General features: G+C 37.6%; 1 protein-coding gene across 1 annotated transcript in view; it reads right to left on the reverse strand.

The window, feature by feature from the left end:
* Window positions 1–6,577: 6,577 nt before the first annotated feature.
* The window catches only part of LOC102302089 (vasoactive intestinal polypeptide receptor 2), a 77,862-nt gene continuing 63,885 nt past the window's right edge, over window positions 6,578–20,554 (reverse strand). The window contains exons 8-13 of the mRNA XM_005917984.3: window positions 19,634–19,694; window positions 17,308–17,377; window positions 15,455–15,546; window positions 13,538–13,667; window positions 13,400–13,441; window positions 6,578–12,207 (exon numbers count right to left, since the gene is read on the reverse strand). Of these exons, the coding sequence (XP_005918046.1) occupies window positions 12,037–12,207; window positions 13,400–13,441; window positions 13,538–13,667; window positions 15,455–15,546; window positions 17,308–17,377; window positions 19,634–19,694 (566 nt within the window). The 3' untranslated portion in view covers window positions 6,578–12,036. The remainder of the gene's footprint in view (window positions 12,208–13,399; window positions 13,442–13,537; window positions 13,668–15,454; window positions 15,547–17,307; window positions 17,378–19,633; window positions 19,695–20,554) is intronic.

Below are 20,554 nucleotides of genomic sequence, written 5' to 3' on the forward strand. Positions count from 1 at the left end.
CTTTGCTTTCACTGGCTCTTTGGTTAGATTCAAACAAAGGAAACTACGTGGATAGGTTTAGTAAAACAGTGTGGTTTTGGTTAAAATGGTAAAATCAAGGAGAATAAAAATGCTTTTTACATAGTCAAATAAAACAGTTCAGCATCAGAACGTTTAAGTTTTATAAATGCTGTTTCATATAATGCTATGATTCTACATGAATCCCTGAGCATGCAGGGAAAAATAGCTGAAATAACATCAGTACATACTGATGCAAACTCATACTTGCAGTGTGGAAACAGTTAAACATGTTTATGAGCAGTCAGCACTCAGCTACAATGCTGCATTTCATGCAGGGGTTTTCTGCACTGTGGGTGAACCTATAGACATGTAAACATGAAATGTCCTAGCTGACCTAAAAGTGTCAGAGCAGCTTACACAAACAAATGAGACTCAGTGACCTTGAACCACGAAGGACAAGAATTTTTCTGCCACTGTTTTTGTCATTTTATTCTTAGTTTTCTCTTATGAATCAAATATTTACCCTAAACCTCCTGAGATGTACGTGAAATTCAAAGACATACAGCTGCTTGTTGGACCTAGCCTGGAGCTCATTGTGAAGAGTTTATTCTATGTAGGCATGTCCAGCATAAATAATTAAAATCAAGGGGTTCAAGTAGTTAAAATGTATGAGGTGTTAGCCGGAATATAATAAGAAATTAGGATCTGAATAGTGATGTATTCTGAAATGCAACAGTAACAGCTGATGTGGCAAATTCAGAATATGTTGCCCACAGCAACAATTCATTTTTTTAAAAGTAAGGAAAGCAAACTTTGAGTGTGTAATGTTTGCTTTCTTTCCAGTTGGAATTATCTGCACAAGTGCTACAAGCAAAAAAAAAAGAAAACCTCCAAACTGCAATTCCTTTCTGTCTGATCTGCAGAGAATGCAGCAAAAATATTGAGGTTTGTGAGGACCCAAGCACAGATTTATGCAGATGCACACTGGAGTAAACGAAACAACCAATTTAGTAGGCAGTAAAAAATAAAGGATGTAAGGGTTAATAATTCCTAGTAACAGAAACCTACACAGGAGAAAGAAATGTAGGAAACACGACCACTGACATACAGGATACACTAGGAACAACACACAGACACAAGAGTAAGTTGAACAGGACACAAGAGAAAACTAAATAAGACAAGAGACTAACTAGAAACATGAATAACAGAACTTTGGGAAACAGACGCAGGACCAGGACACTTTCATCTTAATATGGTACATTACTATCAGCACCAGCAGACTTCAGGTGGATTAGCTTTTATGGGAAAAATTCAGATTCCTCTCACATGGAACTGACGAGACTCCTATTTGCAATAATGAAGGTTTTTACTATGAAAACTGGAAAGTAGTTATTTTCTAACACAATCAGTAAAAGCTGTAATCAAAGCAAGTTGCTTTAAAAGTCAAGAGCGTGTCTCCCTGTAAGAAGAAATTCTTATTAAAAGTCACAAAAAAATGGCACTTCTAAAATACAAAACCTCTAAAAAAGATACCTGCATTTCTAGACTCAGTGGGATTTGCAGTTTCCCAGAATATTTTTGTTATTTGTGTCTGTTGTAAAATAAAATCAGTAAAATTAGCTTTAAATCATTAAGAATTGCAAACTTTGCCCTTGAGTAATCATGTTTTTAAACTCAGTATCAAAGTAATTCATCAGTAATTATCAGTACATTCAAACGTAATGGAGCTTATGGAAGAACATGACAAAAGAAACCTGACACAGAGTTGAGCAGCAAAATCCAAATTAAGTTCTGCATAAAAAATCCAACAAGTAAATATAATTAATGCAAAAAGATAAATAAAAGGCAAAAAGACTCACAAGGAGATCAGACCCATATGGAAAAGAAATAAAATTAAAAAAACAACTTAAAAAAGACTTGCATCAGCTTTAGCTTGCTTCATATAGTGATTCATATAAGGCTTATATGATTTACTCATGATAGTGGCCACTTCCCAGTTAAACAGATGTTTGGTGCAGACAGATGGAGCAGCCAGATGGCTGACTCCTCATGCGCACTGATCTGTTTCTCACTAGTTAACCAACTGCTAATTTGAAAACATGCCGTTTGAAATGTGGCCACGGGATAATTCAAGTGGATCGCTGAGTGAAGGAACTGAATGAGAAAGTGACACCATCTTACTACAGTGATTCCATCCATGAGGAATAACGTTTTCATGCATTATACAATTGTAGGACAACATAGCAGAATAATGATCCAAAGAACAGAGCACAAAAAGCAACAGATGTGTTTAAACAGGAATGATCCATATTCACACAAGACGTGAGAAAAGGCCAAGCCTGCACATGTCTGAGTTTTCATTAAGTGGCATAAATTATCTGTCAAGAAAGTTAAATATGGATTTGAAAGGGTTTTAAAGTTATGCACTATGATGGCAGCTTGAATTTGGCTGAAGACCAGGGGTTATCAGAATAAGGGGTAGATTGTATGGTGTGTAAAAGATGGATACAGCCAGTGTGATGCCATCCATCAAGCTGAACATTTCTTCTGTCATCATCATGTTTTGAAACTACATGTGATGAATGAGGGGCAGTTCTTACTGGGAAACCAAGAACCACTTATTTATGAGATAGGTCCACCCTAAAACATGCCCTCCGAAAGTGTTTAGTCCAGTCACAGTTCAAGGCAGCACAGAATCATTTTCCCATTGATTTGTAATACCAGGTGATAGTGGGGAAGAAGAACTCAATAAGAAATAAAAACAGAATCGAATGCAATCTCACAGACTTGCATTTCATATACAATAGAACACAGAAAACAGAACAAAAGTGAGAAATTGCACCATTTTAAAAAAGACTGGTGCATTTAAAAAGAAAGTAAATGGTACAAAAAAGAAACAATTTGCAACTAATTAGATTGATTGTTAACTTGTCATTAACATGATTGGATATAAAAAGAGCTTTTTAAAAGAGGCAGTTTCTCAGAGGTAAAGATGGTAAAAGGCTCAACTATTCACAATGTGGGCTAAATATATATATTACACTTAATATATATATTAAAATTACACTGTGACAGTTAAACATCTGTATCAGTTACAGTTTATTAAATATCAGGAGTCAGTTAAATATCTTCAGGGTTGAATGTTTTTGACATTTACGTTACAGCCTTGATTAACACTGTTCACTTCCTCAGTCTCCTATTTTCATTTTTGCCAGCTAAAGAAAATGTTATAATGAGTCAGTTTCCCCCTCTGGAAGACCGTAGTTTTCATACACAACAACCAGCGATGTGAAGTGCTCAGTCATCACCCTAACAGGGACCCCCTCATCCAGCCAGCCTGTTCCCTCTCAATTAGCAGCATCTTTGCCTCAAGTGACTCTGTCAGCTCCAATCAAGGCAGCCCGTCTTCTCAGAGATGACTGAACATCCAGCTCGCCTCCTCAAGGCTGGGCTCCAAGGACAAAAGAGCCAGCACGTCAAGAAGACATGAGAATGGATAAAAGTGAAGAAAACACGGGGAAATTACTAAAAGCCTAAATATGTTTCTTTTTATCCATGCATGTTCCATCTCTGATGCTAAGGGTCATTCATTTTTAATAGGACTGGGATTTTTGGAAGTTATAGCTGTAAAACTGTAGTTCATTATCTTTTTAACACTGGTGTTTTGCTAGACATGATGCTCACGGTAAATTAAATCAGTGTTGTGGCATGTTTGCACGTGTATAAGTAGCATACAGGGGAAATTAGCTTTAAAATATCTGGAACAAAGTTTCCAGACTTCTAACACAGTTTGATTAATGCAGTTTTTAAGCAGTTATGTTCCTGTGACAGTTAAGATGAAAATTATGGGTCCTGCTCTGCTTATTTCGCTATTAGCACAGTCTAATCACCAAAGGATTTCCACAATGGCTTCTGAGTGCTGAGACTTGCTTCAAGAAGGACTTTGGTATATACAAATGCAATATTTATGATAACTCTGTTTACCCTCATAGCCACGTATTAGAGTGGGATTTGGCAGGTTGGGGAACCCTGAAGCTGTTTTTAAAATTTGAGAAAATCGTGCCTGGATGCTTTTCATAGCTGCCCTTTCTCATACAGCAGGGAACATCTGGCTTCAGATGCTTTCTCATTACTGGAAATACTCTCCCACTCACTAGGTGCAAATGAACCACATAATCAGCAGCGCTACTCACATATCGACACAATCCAACATCACACTGGCTTTTTACTATGGTTAAGGGGAAATTAATCTTCCTCCAACATGTACAGTCTGACGTATAAAGTATAAAGTTTGGCACGCTTTATAATCAAAACCATTAACAGACTAAAACTCAGACTGATGACTACTAACCTAACAGTAGCCCACTCTGCATTAGGTCAAGTTCTATTTATTTTACTTATTTATTTTAAAGTACAACACCGTATGTCAAACAAAAAAATTGTTCCCTATTCTCACAGAGAAAGAAACATACACTAATAAAGTGGCTGGCTTATTAAAAATCTAAACTTATACCATTGCTTTTTCAATTTTTGTTCTTTTTTCCATCTTCAGGCTTAAAGTTGTCAGACTATGTCTGTTAAGGTTCTCCGTCATCCAGGTCATGGTAGTCTAACAAGCTTGGAAAGAAAAGCGTCTGGACTAACTTAAGTTTCTTGAAGACGTTTCACCTCTCATCTGAGAAGCTTCTTCAGTTCTAAGAGCAACTGAGACAGAGATGTTCACATGTTGGACAGAGAGACAGATGGTGTGAATGACCATCTTTGAACAGAGGCGGAGGCTTACGACACCAACTGTTTGACATCTATGATCCAGTTTTGGGATCCCTTCCCAGACGCCTTTACAGCCACTCACATCCTGGGTCATTTGATCTCAGGAAATCACATGATAGGGTGGGGCTAGGTTTTACCAATGGGTTCACCTGAATCCTTGGCTGATTGTGACCTACACCCGTTTTCCCACCTTGGTTTGTGTGATTAGGTAGAGGATCAGCAGGAGGTCTATGACCCTTTAAGGAACACTCCCATAGGCTTAAAATCTGGGACTTTCCACCAATAGCTCTTAGAACTGAAGAAGCTTCTCAGATGATAGGTGAAACGTCTTTAAGTTACTTAAATAAGTCCTAACACATTTCTTTCTAAGCTCCTTAGAAAGGTTTTCAGGCATTTAACTGTGTTAATAAAGTTTTTTGACATTATTTTGGACAAAACTATCAGATTTTTGTGTCTATTCATCAAAGGTCTTGAGCCCACATTAAATCATAGCTCCTTAATGCCTAGTCCAGTTTGCATAAAGCAACAGTGCCATCTGTGTCACTTTGCTTTTATTTAACTCACAGACATGAATGCATGTCTGGTCCTGCATGTTGGATTGTTAATTGAAACCGGCAGCACTTATCGGAAAACCTCATCGGGGCTCGGGCAGCACAGCTGCAGGGCATTTAATAGTTTGTAAATGTAGCTGCAGACGTCATTTTGGCCCAGTCGATGTTTCATACTGCTGTGGTGTTTATTCTTCATTACCACCCAGACAAATATATATAAGCTATTTAGTCATCCAAACATGATCAATAGATCCAGTTTGGTGAGTGAAATCAGCTGAAAAGACTATAGCGCACGGCACTTGTATTCACGACTAGTTTCTTCGACTAAAGCGTGTAATCTACACACTAATTTAGTTCAAAAAGTCCTTAAAACTGAACATTTGGACTTTTCTTCAGTTGAATTTTAAACCTTTTAAGCAATGTTAAAAAAAATCGAATCAATGCAACACGGCTCTTTGCTCTGACTGTAAGCAACCACATATTGGTAGAAATTTTGTTCACGACTGTTCCTCAAACACAATATACAATATATTACAAGTCATGGCAAAGATCATGTCATTTGCATAATATGTCTCTTCCATTATACTGATCTAATATTTCTATTTCTTTGAAAGAATTCAGTATTTGTGTCTGAAGCATGAGATGAAATCCATGATGCATTACTCTAATTAAAATCTGTTACATGTGAACTTCAGCTAAGGAGTCAGAGTGACCACAGTTCACTGCCCATGCTGTTTTTCTCTTATCTGATGAGAGGAATTCATCCTAATTAGAGGGCAGATAAAGGACATTTGTTAGACAGCATTGTGTAAGATGATTGGACCACCGATACAGTCTGTTTGTTTTGACAATAATATCATTACTCAAACAAACATTCATCTTCATTGCAGCTTTCAGATTTTAGCAACGTATAAAAGAGCAGTTCGAGACTACATACCTTCACCAACACGAGGCAGGAACTGAGTCCGTCAGTCTGGATTAGCTTCTGATATTTCCAAGACATCAAGACAGTGTGCCCAATTAGAATTTTAATAACCCTTGCACTAAATATATATATGAAAAAGAGTGTAACCCAGGATTAACCCAGGATTTCATAAGCTTGTTATGGTGTGTTTACTTGATAGGTTAGTAAGCGTCCACTGTGAGAAACCAAAGTTGTTTTAAACAACTTTTGCTTTGTTCTGATCAACCTTCAACCGCTGAAACTTTATAAAAGACTAAATAAACCAGAAGCAACAAAAGCAGTGCACAGAATCTGTTTATTTTTTTTAATTTTCATTCAAGCTGTGCTTCCATTTCAATGTCCTTGTCACATGTTCGGATGTCTTTTAAAAGAAAACAGTCACTAATTTCCAACCACATCAATCAACAATGAGCTGCAAAAGAGTTTTCAACAGGCTAAAAATAATAATAATTGCAACATTTGAAATGTGCTGAAGGAGAGACTGCTTTAAAACATTTTAGGAATCTTCTTTTGGGCTTTGTGAACCACAATGGAGAACTGCCTGCTTATTTGGGTACCAAATAAGAAAACAGGTAAAGGTAAAGACCAATTCATGGTTTCTGCGGACTAAACTCAAACAAGCAGATCTGAACATGTTATGTGCACTAGCAAAGGAGTCTATCGTGAATATGGTGAAGGCTGGATATTTTTAAAATTCATTATAAAATGTAATATGCCATAAATGGATACCATAAAGTACACTCTTTGTGTGAGCTGAAGAAGCCAACACATCAAATTTTAACCTTTTGATGGTGTAACGGTGCACAACCTGTTTTTTTATGTGCAATATTGCTAGAAGAGACAGACACAACCACACACACAAATAGCAACCGAAAACAAGATGTGGAAGTGTCATCAATAAAATATACATGGTGGAAATTTATGTGGTGCAAAAACCAGGTTTTTATGTAAGTTTTTTGGCACATATTCTGTTGTTTCCCTCTGAGGACCCAAAATTTGGGCTGTGCATGAATTTCCTCACAGCTGGCTATGTGGCCTCTTCAACATGGAAACCATGAACTGGCCTTGAGTTAGACTCTAAAATGAATAAATTATAATAAGGCCAGTAGCTACTGTTCTCAGGTGGAATAAAAGCTTCCACGACATTTATACAGCTAGGCTCATTCCTGTTTGAGATGAAGACGGTATCAGCACTGAAGGGGCCACCAACTGCTGGGATACGCTTTAGATTGTGTAGATCAGGAGTCTCCAACTCCAGTCCTCGAGAGCTACTCTCCTTCAGCTTTAAGATGCATCCTTGTTCCAACACAACTGAATCGAATGATTGGCTTGTTACCAGGCCTTTGCTAAACTTGATGGCCTGCTGAAGAGGTAATTCAACCATTTCATTAAGCTGTGTTGGAGTAGGGATGCATCTAAAATCTGCAGGACCAAAGCTCTCGAGGTCTGGGCTGGTGTAGCTACTATAATGGGTTCAAAGATTTTAAAAGTAGTTTTCAGAGTCTTTGAATCACTTGAGGCTATTAGTAATGATGATAATTACACAATTTGCAAGCTTTTGAATGGTTTTGGTTCAGATTAGTTTAAGGAAGAAATGGATAAAGCCAACCCCAGTGACTTCAAATGATTTTGAACTGCAAACAAGTTTGGCCCAAGTGTCTAGAATTTTCAATGTAATAAATGTTACCACACAGAAATCATGTTCCTATCATTGAGAGGACAGTAAAACAAGCAATATTAAATAAAATGCAAATTTCCAGAGAGTTACATTCACACAGTGCAATGCTTACAATGGTAGCCTTTATCAATCATCTTTTGCATGACATTCATGGTGTCTAAGTACAAATACATGTGTTCAGGCGACATGATTCGTAGCAACATGTCAATCAACATTAAATATGAATTCACTCGGCAAGTCAACACTGTGTGCTGTATATGGTTTTGTAGACTCTCAATCATTTGTAGTCACATAGATGTTAAATGACACACTGAGTAACATAGTGACATCTTTTAAGGTACTTGGTAACACTTTCATTAAGGCAACAGCTTTGTTTTGAAATTACAACTGAAATTTCTGTACAATTAAACAAGTTGTTTAGTTAAATTAATCGACATTGATTTCAATAGATGATCACATGTTTAAATCGTTATTTAAACATGACCAGGTACAGCTTGTTAAGTGGGAACATTTACTTATTTAGTTTCTGTTTAAGGACCAAATAATTTTTTGACAAAATCAGCAGCAGCTGAGCTAAAACCTTAGTATGGACACCTGTACCCACCTGCTACTAAAACTGTTAATAAATATCTTAGACTAAATGATTGCTGTGTTTTTGTTTTGGTGTGTGAGGACATTTCATCTCTCTTTCAAGACGCTTGTTGGGTTGAGTTGGGAGTGTGGGATGAATTGCCTGGTGGGGTTCTTAAGACTGCATTCTAGGTTACTGAGACCTGGTGTTTTAAGCCGCCACCTCTGTTTAGTGCTAACTGTTTACAGGAGATACAGACGGCCTATTTTACTCCTGTCACAGACACAGATGAGTCTGTCCTGTTGAGCTGGCTCTTTATGTTGTACCATGCATCTGACTGGTTGTAGGTGGATGACAATGACGAAACAGAGGGATGATATTTCTTCACAAATCAAAAAGTAATCCAGTAATCCAAGGTAACTAAATCCAAGTACTTAAAACTACCATGAAGTGGATTACTAAGAAACTACAAAGACATGTTACCATGAAGAACACAGTTGTCGTTATCTATACTATTCAAACATGCTTTATCTTTTTGCCCCCGCTTTTTTTGTCATTTCCTTTTCTGTTCCTTTCCAAATTTTTAACAAAGCACCATTTGCACCATAGACAGTGAATCCATGCTGCAAGTCTTCTCTTTAGGCATCTCCCTGTCTGTCTAATAAGTTCCCATAAAATAAAAGCATGAATAAAATCCCCAAAATAATTCTTGAAAGAGTAAAGCCTCATACATTCCTAGTAATGTAATATATAGTATTTTGTATCATCTGCTGATATGCAGAGGATACCATAAAAATGTAATAAATAATAATGGCTTTAAAAACAAAACAGGGAAATTTCAAGAATCGCCTCTGCCTCAGTGTTGTTCACCCTGCAAAACACATTGAAATAAGTTTGGACAAATATCTGATCTCCTTCTTCAAATTTTATGGACCAGATTACTTGCTGCTGCAAGTATGACTTTACCTCGATGTTTATGTGTATTTTATTAACTATATTTTGTGACACAACGCAAGAAGTGAATGCTGATTTAAAATATAGGGACACACACATACACTTAAATTAAAGGTTTGAAGAGGAAACTACTAAAAATAATTCTGTATGCCTTAAATCAAGTGTCACCAGAACTTTTTGTATTGTGCTGACCATTAAATACAACATGTTAAAGAAAAATATAGCACATTGCAAAAAGCAAAAGTTTTCATTTTTTCGCCTTTTGTCTTGACAAAATATACAATTAGAATCTACAAGAAATCACACGTTAACAGCCGTTTACCAAAAGCAATCAAAAAAAGTCAAACACTGAGGATTTCATGCAACTACCACAAAACACTGGTTGCATGAATAAAACCAACATAAAGTAAAACATTTCATAGTTACTTGTATCCACCAGGCACTTCTGCATTAAGTGGTGACAGCCTGGAGGTTCTTCTGCTGAAACACATTAAATGTGTTTTGAAGCGAATTTCTATCATATAAACCTCTTTTTATGTAAGTAATTTTAAAGACAACATTATTTCCCAACACAGGCTCTCACGAACACGCCATCTTGTTAATTAAATGACATCTTTAAAGTGCTCGTCTGTGTTGTGTCTTTAGAACAGGTCACCGAGCACTGTGCCAAAAGCATCAGAGCATGGATGAAGAGTTTGGAGCATGCTCAGGAATTCTCAGTGACAGCAGTTTGTTGACTGTGCATTAAAATGAAAGTGTTTTGGAGAACAGTTTGGATTAAAATTGGTACAAAACAACCCTGTGTTTACCAGTGGTTTTGTTTTGTTTTTAACCATAAGCCCAGAAACACTGAGCTCATGTGCTGACCTGGGTCAAAATGCATTTTCGACTTATTCTTACCAGTAATTTTAAGTGTCAAATGGGTGGGTGTGGCCACTGTGGACCAGTAAATGATTCACTGAAGTGACAAGTTGTCACCTTTCCCTGTATATTTGTAAAAAATCAATCATTAAAACTGACCTTTATTTGAAATGGTTTGAAAAAACTAGGAGAAGCTTATTAAAAGAACAGCCAGAGATACTATAAGTAAAACCTAATGTTTAAAAAAATATTTACAAATCAATTTTTTACAACTCGATTTTATTTTTTTTTAAATTTACATAACCAAGTTTTTCTATTTAAATGATAATAAATGTACTACCCATGGTCTCCAAAACGGATAACATATGCCCAAGTTTGGGTTTGGAGACAGCTGTGGTAAAAAGGCAACAACAATGACTTGGTACTGGAAGCAAATGCTGTGTTAAAGTTGGGTTTGGACACCAGCATTTCTCACAGATTTTTGGAAATATTCCCATTAGGACCCAGTATGCAAACACAACAGCAACTGACAGGAGGGTGGTGAAACAGAAGAGGCTTTAATCAGGAATTTGATAACTTAAGGTGCTTTACAGAGTGACAGCCAGCCAGGAGCACCAAACAACAGGAGAACATTTGGAGGCTAAGAGTCTGTTTTTCTAAGACAAACACCATGGAGAGGGAACAGATGGACTCAATCAAGACAATAATGAGAATAGGAAATTAAAAAAGATTAAACTGAAACAGGGTGAGGAACAAACTCACACAGACACCTGTGATAAGGCTGGGAGAACACAGGAGGCACATGGAAAAGGATTGAAAACATATAAGAACTAAGGTGAGTAGTTTTGCGGGATTTAATGACAGGACTGCCATTTTGCTGCGTTATTGCATACAGCATGCACGTTCTGGAAACTAAATCCTGACACGGCTACCATGAATTTTAGGTCAGTATCAAACAAAAAGGTATTGCAAGGTTTCCCATAGCCAATCTATTATATTTTACAGCATGGCTCCAAAATGACAGCTGGTAAGACTGCAGCACAGTATTACCAGCGGTGTTAAATCGCACAGCAGGCAGCAGTTATATAAAGATTTGTATACTGAAACAATCACCTGTTTTTCTTTCTGTTAAAGATGGCAAAAATGGTTCTGTTTTTTTGGGGGGGGGGGTTTTTTGCACTTTTTGCAAGTGCCAATTTAAAGTCTGCAGCACCTAGATCCTGCTGTTTCTATTACACGTATGTTTGTTCAAAAATATAGATTTCAATGCATGCAACATTCAAGTATATACATTTTATATCTCATCTGTGCACAAAGCTCCAGGTAAAACAGTATAAGGACGTTGCACATGTTTTTCTCTGCTCACGCAGCAGACATCATAGCATAAAGACTGCAAAAAAAAAAAAAAAGGCTCTTAGCAGCAAACACGGTAAACCTCACTGGACAGATCTGAAAAGTTTTTGATCCACTAATGAGAAACTTGAAGGCTTGCAGAGATTTGTAAAGCTAAAACCAAAATCTGCACTACAATGATGTGCAGGTCCCACCCTTGTGGTACTTCATCTCAAAGTACTACTTTTTTGTATTTTCCTAATAACTTTGTAAAACTATTGGACCCAGGTCAATCTTAAGACTGCATTTTTTTGTGTTTTTGTATGTTTGTTTGTGTGTCAAAGACCTCGTGTTCTCACAGCACCGAGGTCTCTGTCTGCAGAATGGACTGGGTTCTGGAGTTGCTGTGAAACTGCACCATGTGCTGTGAACCGTTTCTGGAGGCGAAGGTGTTGTTGTGGCGATTCCTGCTCAGACGACAGTTCAGACACATGCTCCGCCATTTTCTTTTTAGCTCACCTTGAACCTTCAGGAACAGGTAAAATAAATGTTTTTTAAATCACTTGGATCAACTAAACACCAATATAGCTAAAAAACTTGATCCAGTTAGGATTTCAATGCATCTCATCTGCTACTTCTGGGGGATACTAAAAAATGGGATACACAGCCTTTATGTATTTGTCTGTGTGTGTGTGTGTGTGTGTGTGTGTGTTTAAATAATTTGATCCATTTGGTCCAGCAACATTTGGCATGATTATGTCTGATTATCTGTATGATCATCTTATATAAGCCAGGATAAATCAGCCTGCTTAGTTGGTGGAAAATTCAGTTTCCCATTCCCCAATTTCAGTTGGAGCTCGGGGCTGCAGAATGGTGGCAAGAAGAATGCTGTGAGACAAAATTTACAAAATCTTTCTCAGCATTTGCATCAATGAGCACCTTCCACTTTAGGAAAAGAACAAGGAAAAGATGCTTCCTTGTTATTTTGTATCCAGTTGATCAAATTGCCTGAGTGGCATCTTAAATCTATAAATACTTTCCTCCTTTTTGATATCTGCCATTCATCTTTGTTTTTCTTCATATTCTCCATGAGTATCTATGGAGAACATAAAACTTTGCTACAGTTCAATCACTACCTCATTCCAAATATTAATCACACATATCAGTTACATCCACAGCAATTATTTGGGATCCCAGGCAGCTTCTAACTGATTGAGCGGAACTTCCTCCATCTGTCAAATTCACCACTCACCAGTATTTATGATAATGTAATGGAACACATCATGATACATCCAATGATTTTACATAAAGTCAAAATGTGTGACAAATTCAGCTGACACAGTGTAGCTAAGTTTACTAATGAATGGAGTCTGACTGGCAGATAGAAGGAGAACACTCAGCAATCAACACTTTGCAGATTTTAATTTTAAACACTTTTGAATAAACTAATATAAGGAGAACACTGAAATGTTGGAAAACATTTTAGCTCCAACAAATTTCATTTATTAAATGTTTCCATGAAAGATTGACAAAATTAAGCTAAACAGGCACACTATCAGTTGAGTATAGAAACATTCATGGAGAGATTTCAAGAGCTTTTCTATTTTGCCTCACAGAAATCACTTTCATTCAAATGTTTTACTGTTTAATCAATTTGACTGCTCATTAAAATGACTAAATCCATACTTTGTATTTTATCAGTTCACCTGATAACTTACCTCACTGTTCAGGAAACAGTAGAGAATCGCCACGACCAGACCCTAAAAAAAAACACTTAATGAAGTAAAGTTTTTTCAGGAAAGTTTCAGAATCGCTGCTTTAAAGGATCAATAAGGTGAAAGACACTTGTTCAGCACCTGAAAAGATCCAAGGGCAAGGTCAAAAAATATTTTATAATCTTCTGCGATGGATTCACTGAGAGTCACGAAGACCACATAGTGGATGCCAAACAAAGGAATCAGCAGGAGTGTGGATTTGGCCAGCCTCCTGAGAGAGAAACAGTCATATACAATTATTTTATGATACAATTTAAGAATAAGATAAAGTGCAGTGTTTCTTTTAACTAGTCATTACAAGACCGATGCAATAAATCAGTTAAACATGGATGACTAGCGTGCCTAATTCATCTGACACAGATTCTTTTGTAGGGGGTCCAAACATACTCCACCATACTCTGCTACCCAATGGTAATTTGAGGCAGTGAAACAGTGGAAAGATCTAAGGAGCTTGGAAAGAAAAGCGTCTGGACTTATTTAAGTTGCTTGAAGACGTTTCATCTCTCACTGAAGTGTCTTCAGTTCAAAGCGCAAATGGAGGAAAGTCACAGATTTATGTGGACATAAACAAAGAAGCCTGTCGGACTTTTTTAAAACTGAGCTCGAACTGTTCTCTTGAATTGAGATAATCTGCTGTCCAGGGATCTGCTGGGAGGCTCACACCATCAATAAATCTGATATCAGAAGTAATCTTTCCAAAAACCCTTTACATCCCACTGCAATCAGACTACTAAATGCACCCATCCATCTGTGCTCTAACACCACGCTTGCTCATGAGTATGGATTTATTTCCAAGGTGATACCAAAGTATTCCCAAGCCAATTAAGCCAGTCAGTTGTAGTGTTTCCCACTTCTGCTCCAGAGTCTCCTCCTGGCTGGACATGCTTGAAAGTCCTCTGCTAATTTGTCTTTATTTATTATTTTATTTATAATATATGTTATTCTATTTCTTTGTGTATTTATTGTATGCACATTCCTCTTTTTTGACTTGTCACATTTTTGTAGGACTTTAATAAATTCTTAAAACTTTGCCATCAACCTTCTTTTGTGTTGACATCTTCAGCACTGCTGCTCCACGTAGATCAAGGATCTGTTCACTACACTTTGTTGGCTGTTTGGCATCAGTTTGGCTCATTTAAGGAACTTTCTTGGATACAATTCCTATTTGTCTCTTTCACACTGTGATTATGAGTTCATAGAAAACCCCATATAAAAATAAATTGACATTTTTGGGCGAAGCCTTTCAACAGTGGAAATCTCAAAAAGTAAGAAAGAAGAGTTGCACTTTTCCAAGTGGCATTGGGATACAAGCGGACAATCAAACTGCTCATGCAGCACACTCCCAGAGAAAACGGTAAAATCCTCTTTTCCTGCATCACTCCCAAGCTGTCAAGTGTCAGCTCAGTCTTCACCTACACCAACAAGAGATCCTGCAGTGAAACAAATTGGGCTTACCCACCACCTCTCACCACTAAATTGTGGATCCCTGTGGACATGAAGAATACCTGACAGCTCAGCACGAGTAAGATTTCACCAGAGAGGAAAACTGCCTGAAGATTAAACAAAGCAAAGCCTTAAACAGACACTAAACTGCAGAGAAAATGTGGCTCCTTAAAGGAACAAAGGTTCCCCCTCGTTTCATAAAAGCAGCATCATGAAACGCTGTCTTGTTGAATGAGCGTTAGCGTCACTCTTATCTCAGTCAGCAATACTAGAGGATAAAAAAATGTTCTTGGTGTCTCAGATGATCATGTTTTATACTTTGAAGAATTTAGCTGACTCTTTTATCCACAGCAGCTTTTACTGACTGAGCAGGTGTCATTTACTTGATGACACAACAGTTGACACAACCTGTCACCTTTTGTTAACTTGGCTTCAAGTGCATGTTGGAAAAAAATGAAAATATAACAAAACTAGGATCCAGGAAGGCAGAGGTGCGGTTTCCTTTGTGCTCACGCTGAGAGCATGAGCACAAAGGAGCATCAAATTGAATCCTACCTGTACTGTGATTGGTCATTGCCGCCCACGTCAGGACACCTCAGCTTCTGAACCAAGATCCGAATGATGCAGATGAACTGAATGAAGTTTACCTTGGGGGGAGTGAAAAAATAACTTATAATCCATAAGGGGTGATTTCTATTTTGCTGTGTTCGATACTTTGCCACCCACCAAATCCAAGAAATAGGAGGTCATGATATAAACGCAATTTAAAACAGGAAGGCCTTGTTCTAAATAAAAAGCAGCCTACTTTATTCTTTTTTTAAAAAATGAGGGATTTGTGTCTCATCATTGAACAGAGATTTTTTTTTGCTTGTTAGGCAAATGTATAAAGTTCTTCCTTAGATACGTAAAAAAACCAGACTGAACTTGTTTTCTGTTACAGTTATTTTCTGTCGTTTCAGATCTTTTTTAAACATTACAAATGGAAATAATTTATCAAAAATTAGCAAAATATCTCTATCGCTGCATAATGCCATCATTCTAATGTTTAGTGTTGTGTTTTTCCTGCTAGCTAAAAGGCGATCATCAGAGAACTTCTAATATAATCTAGAGCTCCTGTTTTCTGGACCTCTGGTTCCTTAGGCGAAACAGTCCAGAATGAATGGGATCCTATGGTGCTGTAGTCCAAACACAGACCTTTTGGCAGGCAAACATTTTCCTCTCACACTTCTCATCATGTCTGTGACACAAGAAGGTGACAAAATATAGTCCTGAGGAAAGAAAATATTTTCACAAGACTCTGTGCAGAAATTAAGAGAGTAAGTATCTGCCAGCTGGTCTGACCACATCTGTAAAAACAGAAGTTTTGCTACTTTGTTGGTTTGGTGTATTTGTGTGTTAACAATATGCCGCAATCTTCTCAGGGGTGGACGTCCCAGAAAATTGACTGTGCTGTACTCAGAAATTGCCCTGCACCCTACAACCATATAACATGGGTACTGGTCACAGTTAAAATATTATGAATATATATGAACATTTAAGTTAGGCTACATCTTCGCAGTTGGCTGATACAAAGCACTGCCTGCTGTAGGTCACTGATGCCTGAGACGTACTGATTTTAAAAAGAAATTGGAGGGAGGGAAGCTGATTTATTATCCTTTAGGATGTTGTAGAGTGGATAAAATGGTCTGTGAGCCACCTCTGTCCCTCGGGCCATATTATAGCCATGTATGCCTTTAAAGGATGAAAGAGATTATGGTGGGCTGTCACTCAGCAGGGCAGCAGGAATGCACTCAGCGGGAATTCCTATGAAGTTAACACCTTGAGACATGAGGTACTAACACATCACACTGCTGTTTTTGGACATTACACAGAACGCTTGGTCATGAGTATGAACTTATTTAAGACTTTCTTTCAGGTTTTAAAAGATCTTAAAATCAAAAGGCTCACAAACCCTAACACTTTAGTGAAATATACCGGGAGAAACAACTGTAATATCATCCGGTAATGCTGTTCGCTGTCTTCTTGATACATTTTATTTTTCTTCACGTGTAGCTGAAATTGGAAAAGGACCGATTTTAAAAGACTACTGTACTTTAAATACAGATCATTTCTGTAGAATGTTATGGAATAATTTGAAAAATATATGGATGTATCAATGGGAATTTAGAAAATCGTACTAGTGAGATCTGAAACATTGCCATAGGTTTCTAAAGGGTTTTAAAACCAGATTTAAAAAATGTGAATAAGGTCAAAGACAGATATTGTTTCACATGACGGACTTATTTGTTTTCCACTTTATGTTTTCAGTATTTGTTTTTTATAATCAACCAGTTTTTCCTTTTAGGCAACTGAATGCTTTTTTAACCAATACGCAAAATCTGCAGGTAAAAATGAAAGCAATGGCTTACCATAATGGAGAATCCAATTGGTCCGTTGATCACCCAGTTGGGTATGGGTTGGTCATTTGTTTCCCAGCACCTGAAGGTCACCCAAAAATATGAATGTAATAGTTATGTAAATATTATTATTATTATTATTATTATTATTATTATTATTATTATTATTATTATTATTATTATTATATATAACAGTAATTAAAAAATGGGCATTTTAGAAAACAGAGGAAGTGCTAGTGGACCAATAAATGTTGAATCGCTGCAAAAAGTACCATAAGATGGAAAGAACCTGGTCTTCACTGCTTAACTTGAGCACTAGTAATTTTTCTACAAATTTGGAGGAAGCCAGATGGTAATAGACCCCATCTTACTGACTCCTTTTCTGAAGTGAGAAAGCATAATTCTAACTCTTTGTTTGATCTTTACTAATGAAGCTCATTTCTGCTGCAGGCAATCCTGTGACCTTCACTTAAAGTCCAAACCTTTACGTGGGGCGTAGATCAGCTAATAAACATTCCAGTTTATAGTGACAGTGTCAATATTATAACTGAGCCCCCAATGTGCCAATCAATCTCTTTTGATGTCACCTAGGTAAAAGGGTACAAGTTTGAAATCTCAAGGTTCTTTTAGATAGATCACAAGCCTGAATGACTACACACCTGTCTCAAATCCCCCCCACCACCACCACAACCGTACCCCAATTAGGCAATGCTGTTAACATGGCACTGCACTTCATCCTCCAGCACATGGACCTCCAGTAACTTATGTCTGGTTATTTCTGTAGACTTTAATTCCTATCAGACTCTCAGATCTTTAGCAACAGATCTCCCCAAGGCTGTGTACACTCTCCCCTGCTTTTCTCCTTGCATACCAACCGCTGCACCTCCAGTGACCAGTCTGTCAAACTCCCGAAGTTCACAATAGACACCAGCCTCATCAAACTCATCTCAAGGATATGTGTGAGGGTGCACTGACAACCTTATGACCAATTCAGAGACAACAGCCAGGAGCTCTGTGCTGTTAAATCAGTGGGGATGATTGGGGTCTTCAGGAGGATCCCATGCCCAACATAAGCCTGCATGACTGCCTGGTGGATACTGTAGGTCTTGGGAGATGAAGACTTCAAAGTTGAGGCAAAACATCAGCTCCCTCATTACAAGACCACAGCAGAGGATGCACCTCCTGCAGCAGCTGAGGAAACCTAAACTCTGAAGTCAGTGCTGGGATACTCCAACTCCTCCTCCCTTGAATCACATCCTCTGGCAGGAGGCTGCGGTCCATCAGGACCAATACTGCATGGTACAGTTTCTTTCCATCTTTATCACTTTATTATTAATGTTAACACTCCCATAATCAGACCATTAAAATCTTCACAATGGACTCCATTGCATGCCGTAAATATTGAGTATTTTTACAAAATGTATATGTTCTTATGGTTCTTATGACCAAAACCATTTTGTTCATTTGGGTCAAACTCTTCACTTTCTTAAGGTCATCGTGTCTTTGGGGGTAAAATGACACATTTAAATATGACAGATTGTCCTAACAATTAAATATTTAAGCTTTCTGGATATTTGGATGGTATGGTTCAATAAAATAAAAGTCAAGGAAACTAAATGACTCACTGTTGTGACTTAGTCTCAGTCTTCTTCTTGGCTTTGGTAATGAACTTAAAACTTAACAAATTTCATTATCATTCTCCTCACACTCTGGAGTGATGTCCTTACTGTCCTTTGCTATCAGACCCTGCCTCAGTAATTGTTATAGACTTGTTTCAGAAGCTTGTTTTTATAGTTCGCCTACACGGCATGACTCATAGATAATGAGCTGCAGTGCCAGTTGCAATAATGTGCAACAAAAGCCAAACGCCACCAGGTTCCTGTGATGACATCTCAAAGCAAACCCTGTCAGCTAAGTTATCCAATAAAGTGCACTTTGACATGTGAGATATTTCTCTTATTAATTGAAAAACTGGGCCCCCTTCCTGCATGGTAATGAATAACAGTCTAATCAATAAAATGCAATTTGAGGCCCTAACGAAAAAACAGAGGCAGTGGCTGTTGAATACCAATGCATGCCTCTCTTTAATGTAACTGGAGCTGCCTAACTTCTGTCAGCCTTTAAAGGAGAATATAATAAACAGCTCCAGAGAGAGCATGACACATGAACACATGTCAACTTGAAGAAAAACAAATTGCAGACTCACATTCAGTCAGAATGTAAATCTATTTAGTAAAATATAATCCATGTATGTTTAACAGACTTCATAAAGTTCATAAATAACAAACCTGGACCGCGTTTCTATGGTGATAACTCACTCTCTGATTGTTACACTTACCCCGTGTCTTCCAGATAAATCCTCGTTATCACCCACGCAGACACAAACACAGTGGGGATTCCTGTCAACAACCATGAAGTATAGAAAATATTATCACATCGTGTTTGCATTTCTTATTTTTTTTATTGCTAGTTACGATTTAATCTTTCTGAGTAAAGTAATGTGAGTTCCATCCATGTATTAAGACTCTAAACAGATTGCTTCAGTGTATATTAAGGCTTTTAATTGTTTGTTGATAAATTCCATCTCAAGCTCAAAACTAGACGGTGTTATACTGTCTTTCAGAGGAGGAAAAATGGAAATAAAAGATGAACATTGCTTCTGGAAACTAACAACCAGCAGGGGAGAAATCCTCTGTTTGGGAAAAGATGTCCCATGGGGATTACCATGACAGTTTCTCAGTCAGGCCTAATCTCTTCTAACATCTGGTTTTAAAATACCAAGAAGGCAGCAGCAGAAAGGCTCAGTTCAGTTATTATGCAACTTCACTAAGGTCTCTTTTCCATTAGTACCTAATAGGATCGCCTCGCCACGACTCGACTCGGATTGGCTGGCTTTCCATTACCATCGAGTAGCAGCAGCACTGCAGACCACGCCCCGCCGCAGTTAGCTTCAGCATTAATGCACAGCTTTTACTTTGTACTTTTTCCCTAGCAACCAGAGGTTGTTGGTGGTTTGCCAACCAGTCTGTGTCCTTGTTTAACTGAAGCCAAACCACGTTGAGCATATATGAAGTTTCTCCTTTTCCTTTACCTTGAGCCATTTGGTGAACTAGTAACTTTTCAGTCAAGCATTATATCAAGTTTGATGCCGTAGGATAACAAATGTAGCACAGTATTGTTGAATTTGAGGGAAAAAACCATTTGACTTATTTGCTTAAATAGCTGCCTAATGCTGCCTAAAGTAACGAGAGCTCTGATA

The sequence above is a fragment of the Haplochromis burtoni genome, unplaced genomic scaffold (assembly GCF_018398535.1).
Source record: "Haplochromis burtoni strain Fernald_Lab_line unplaced genomic scaffold, NCSU_Asbu1 Contig_27, whole genome shotgun sequence".
NCBI lineage: Eukaryota > Metazoa > Chordata > Actinopteri > Cichliformes > Cichlidae > Haplochromis > Haplochromis burtoni.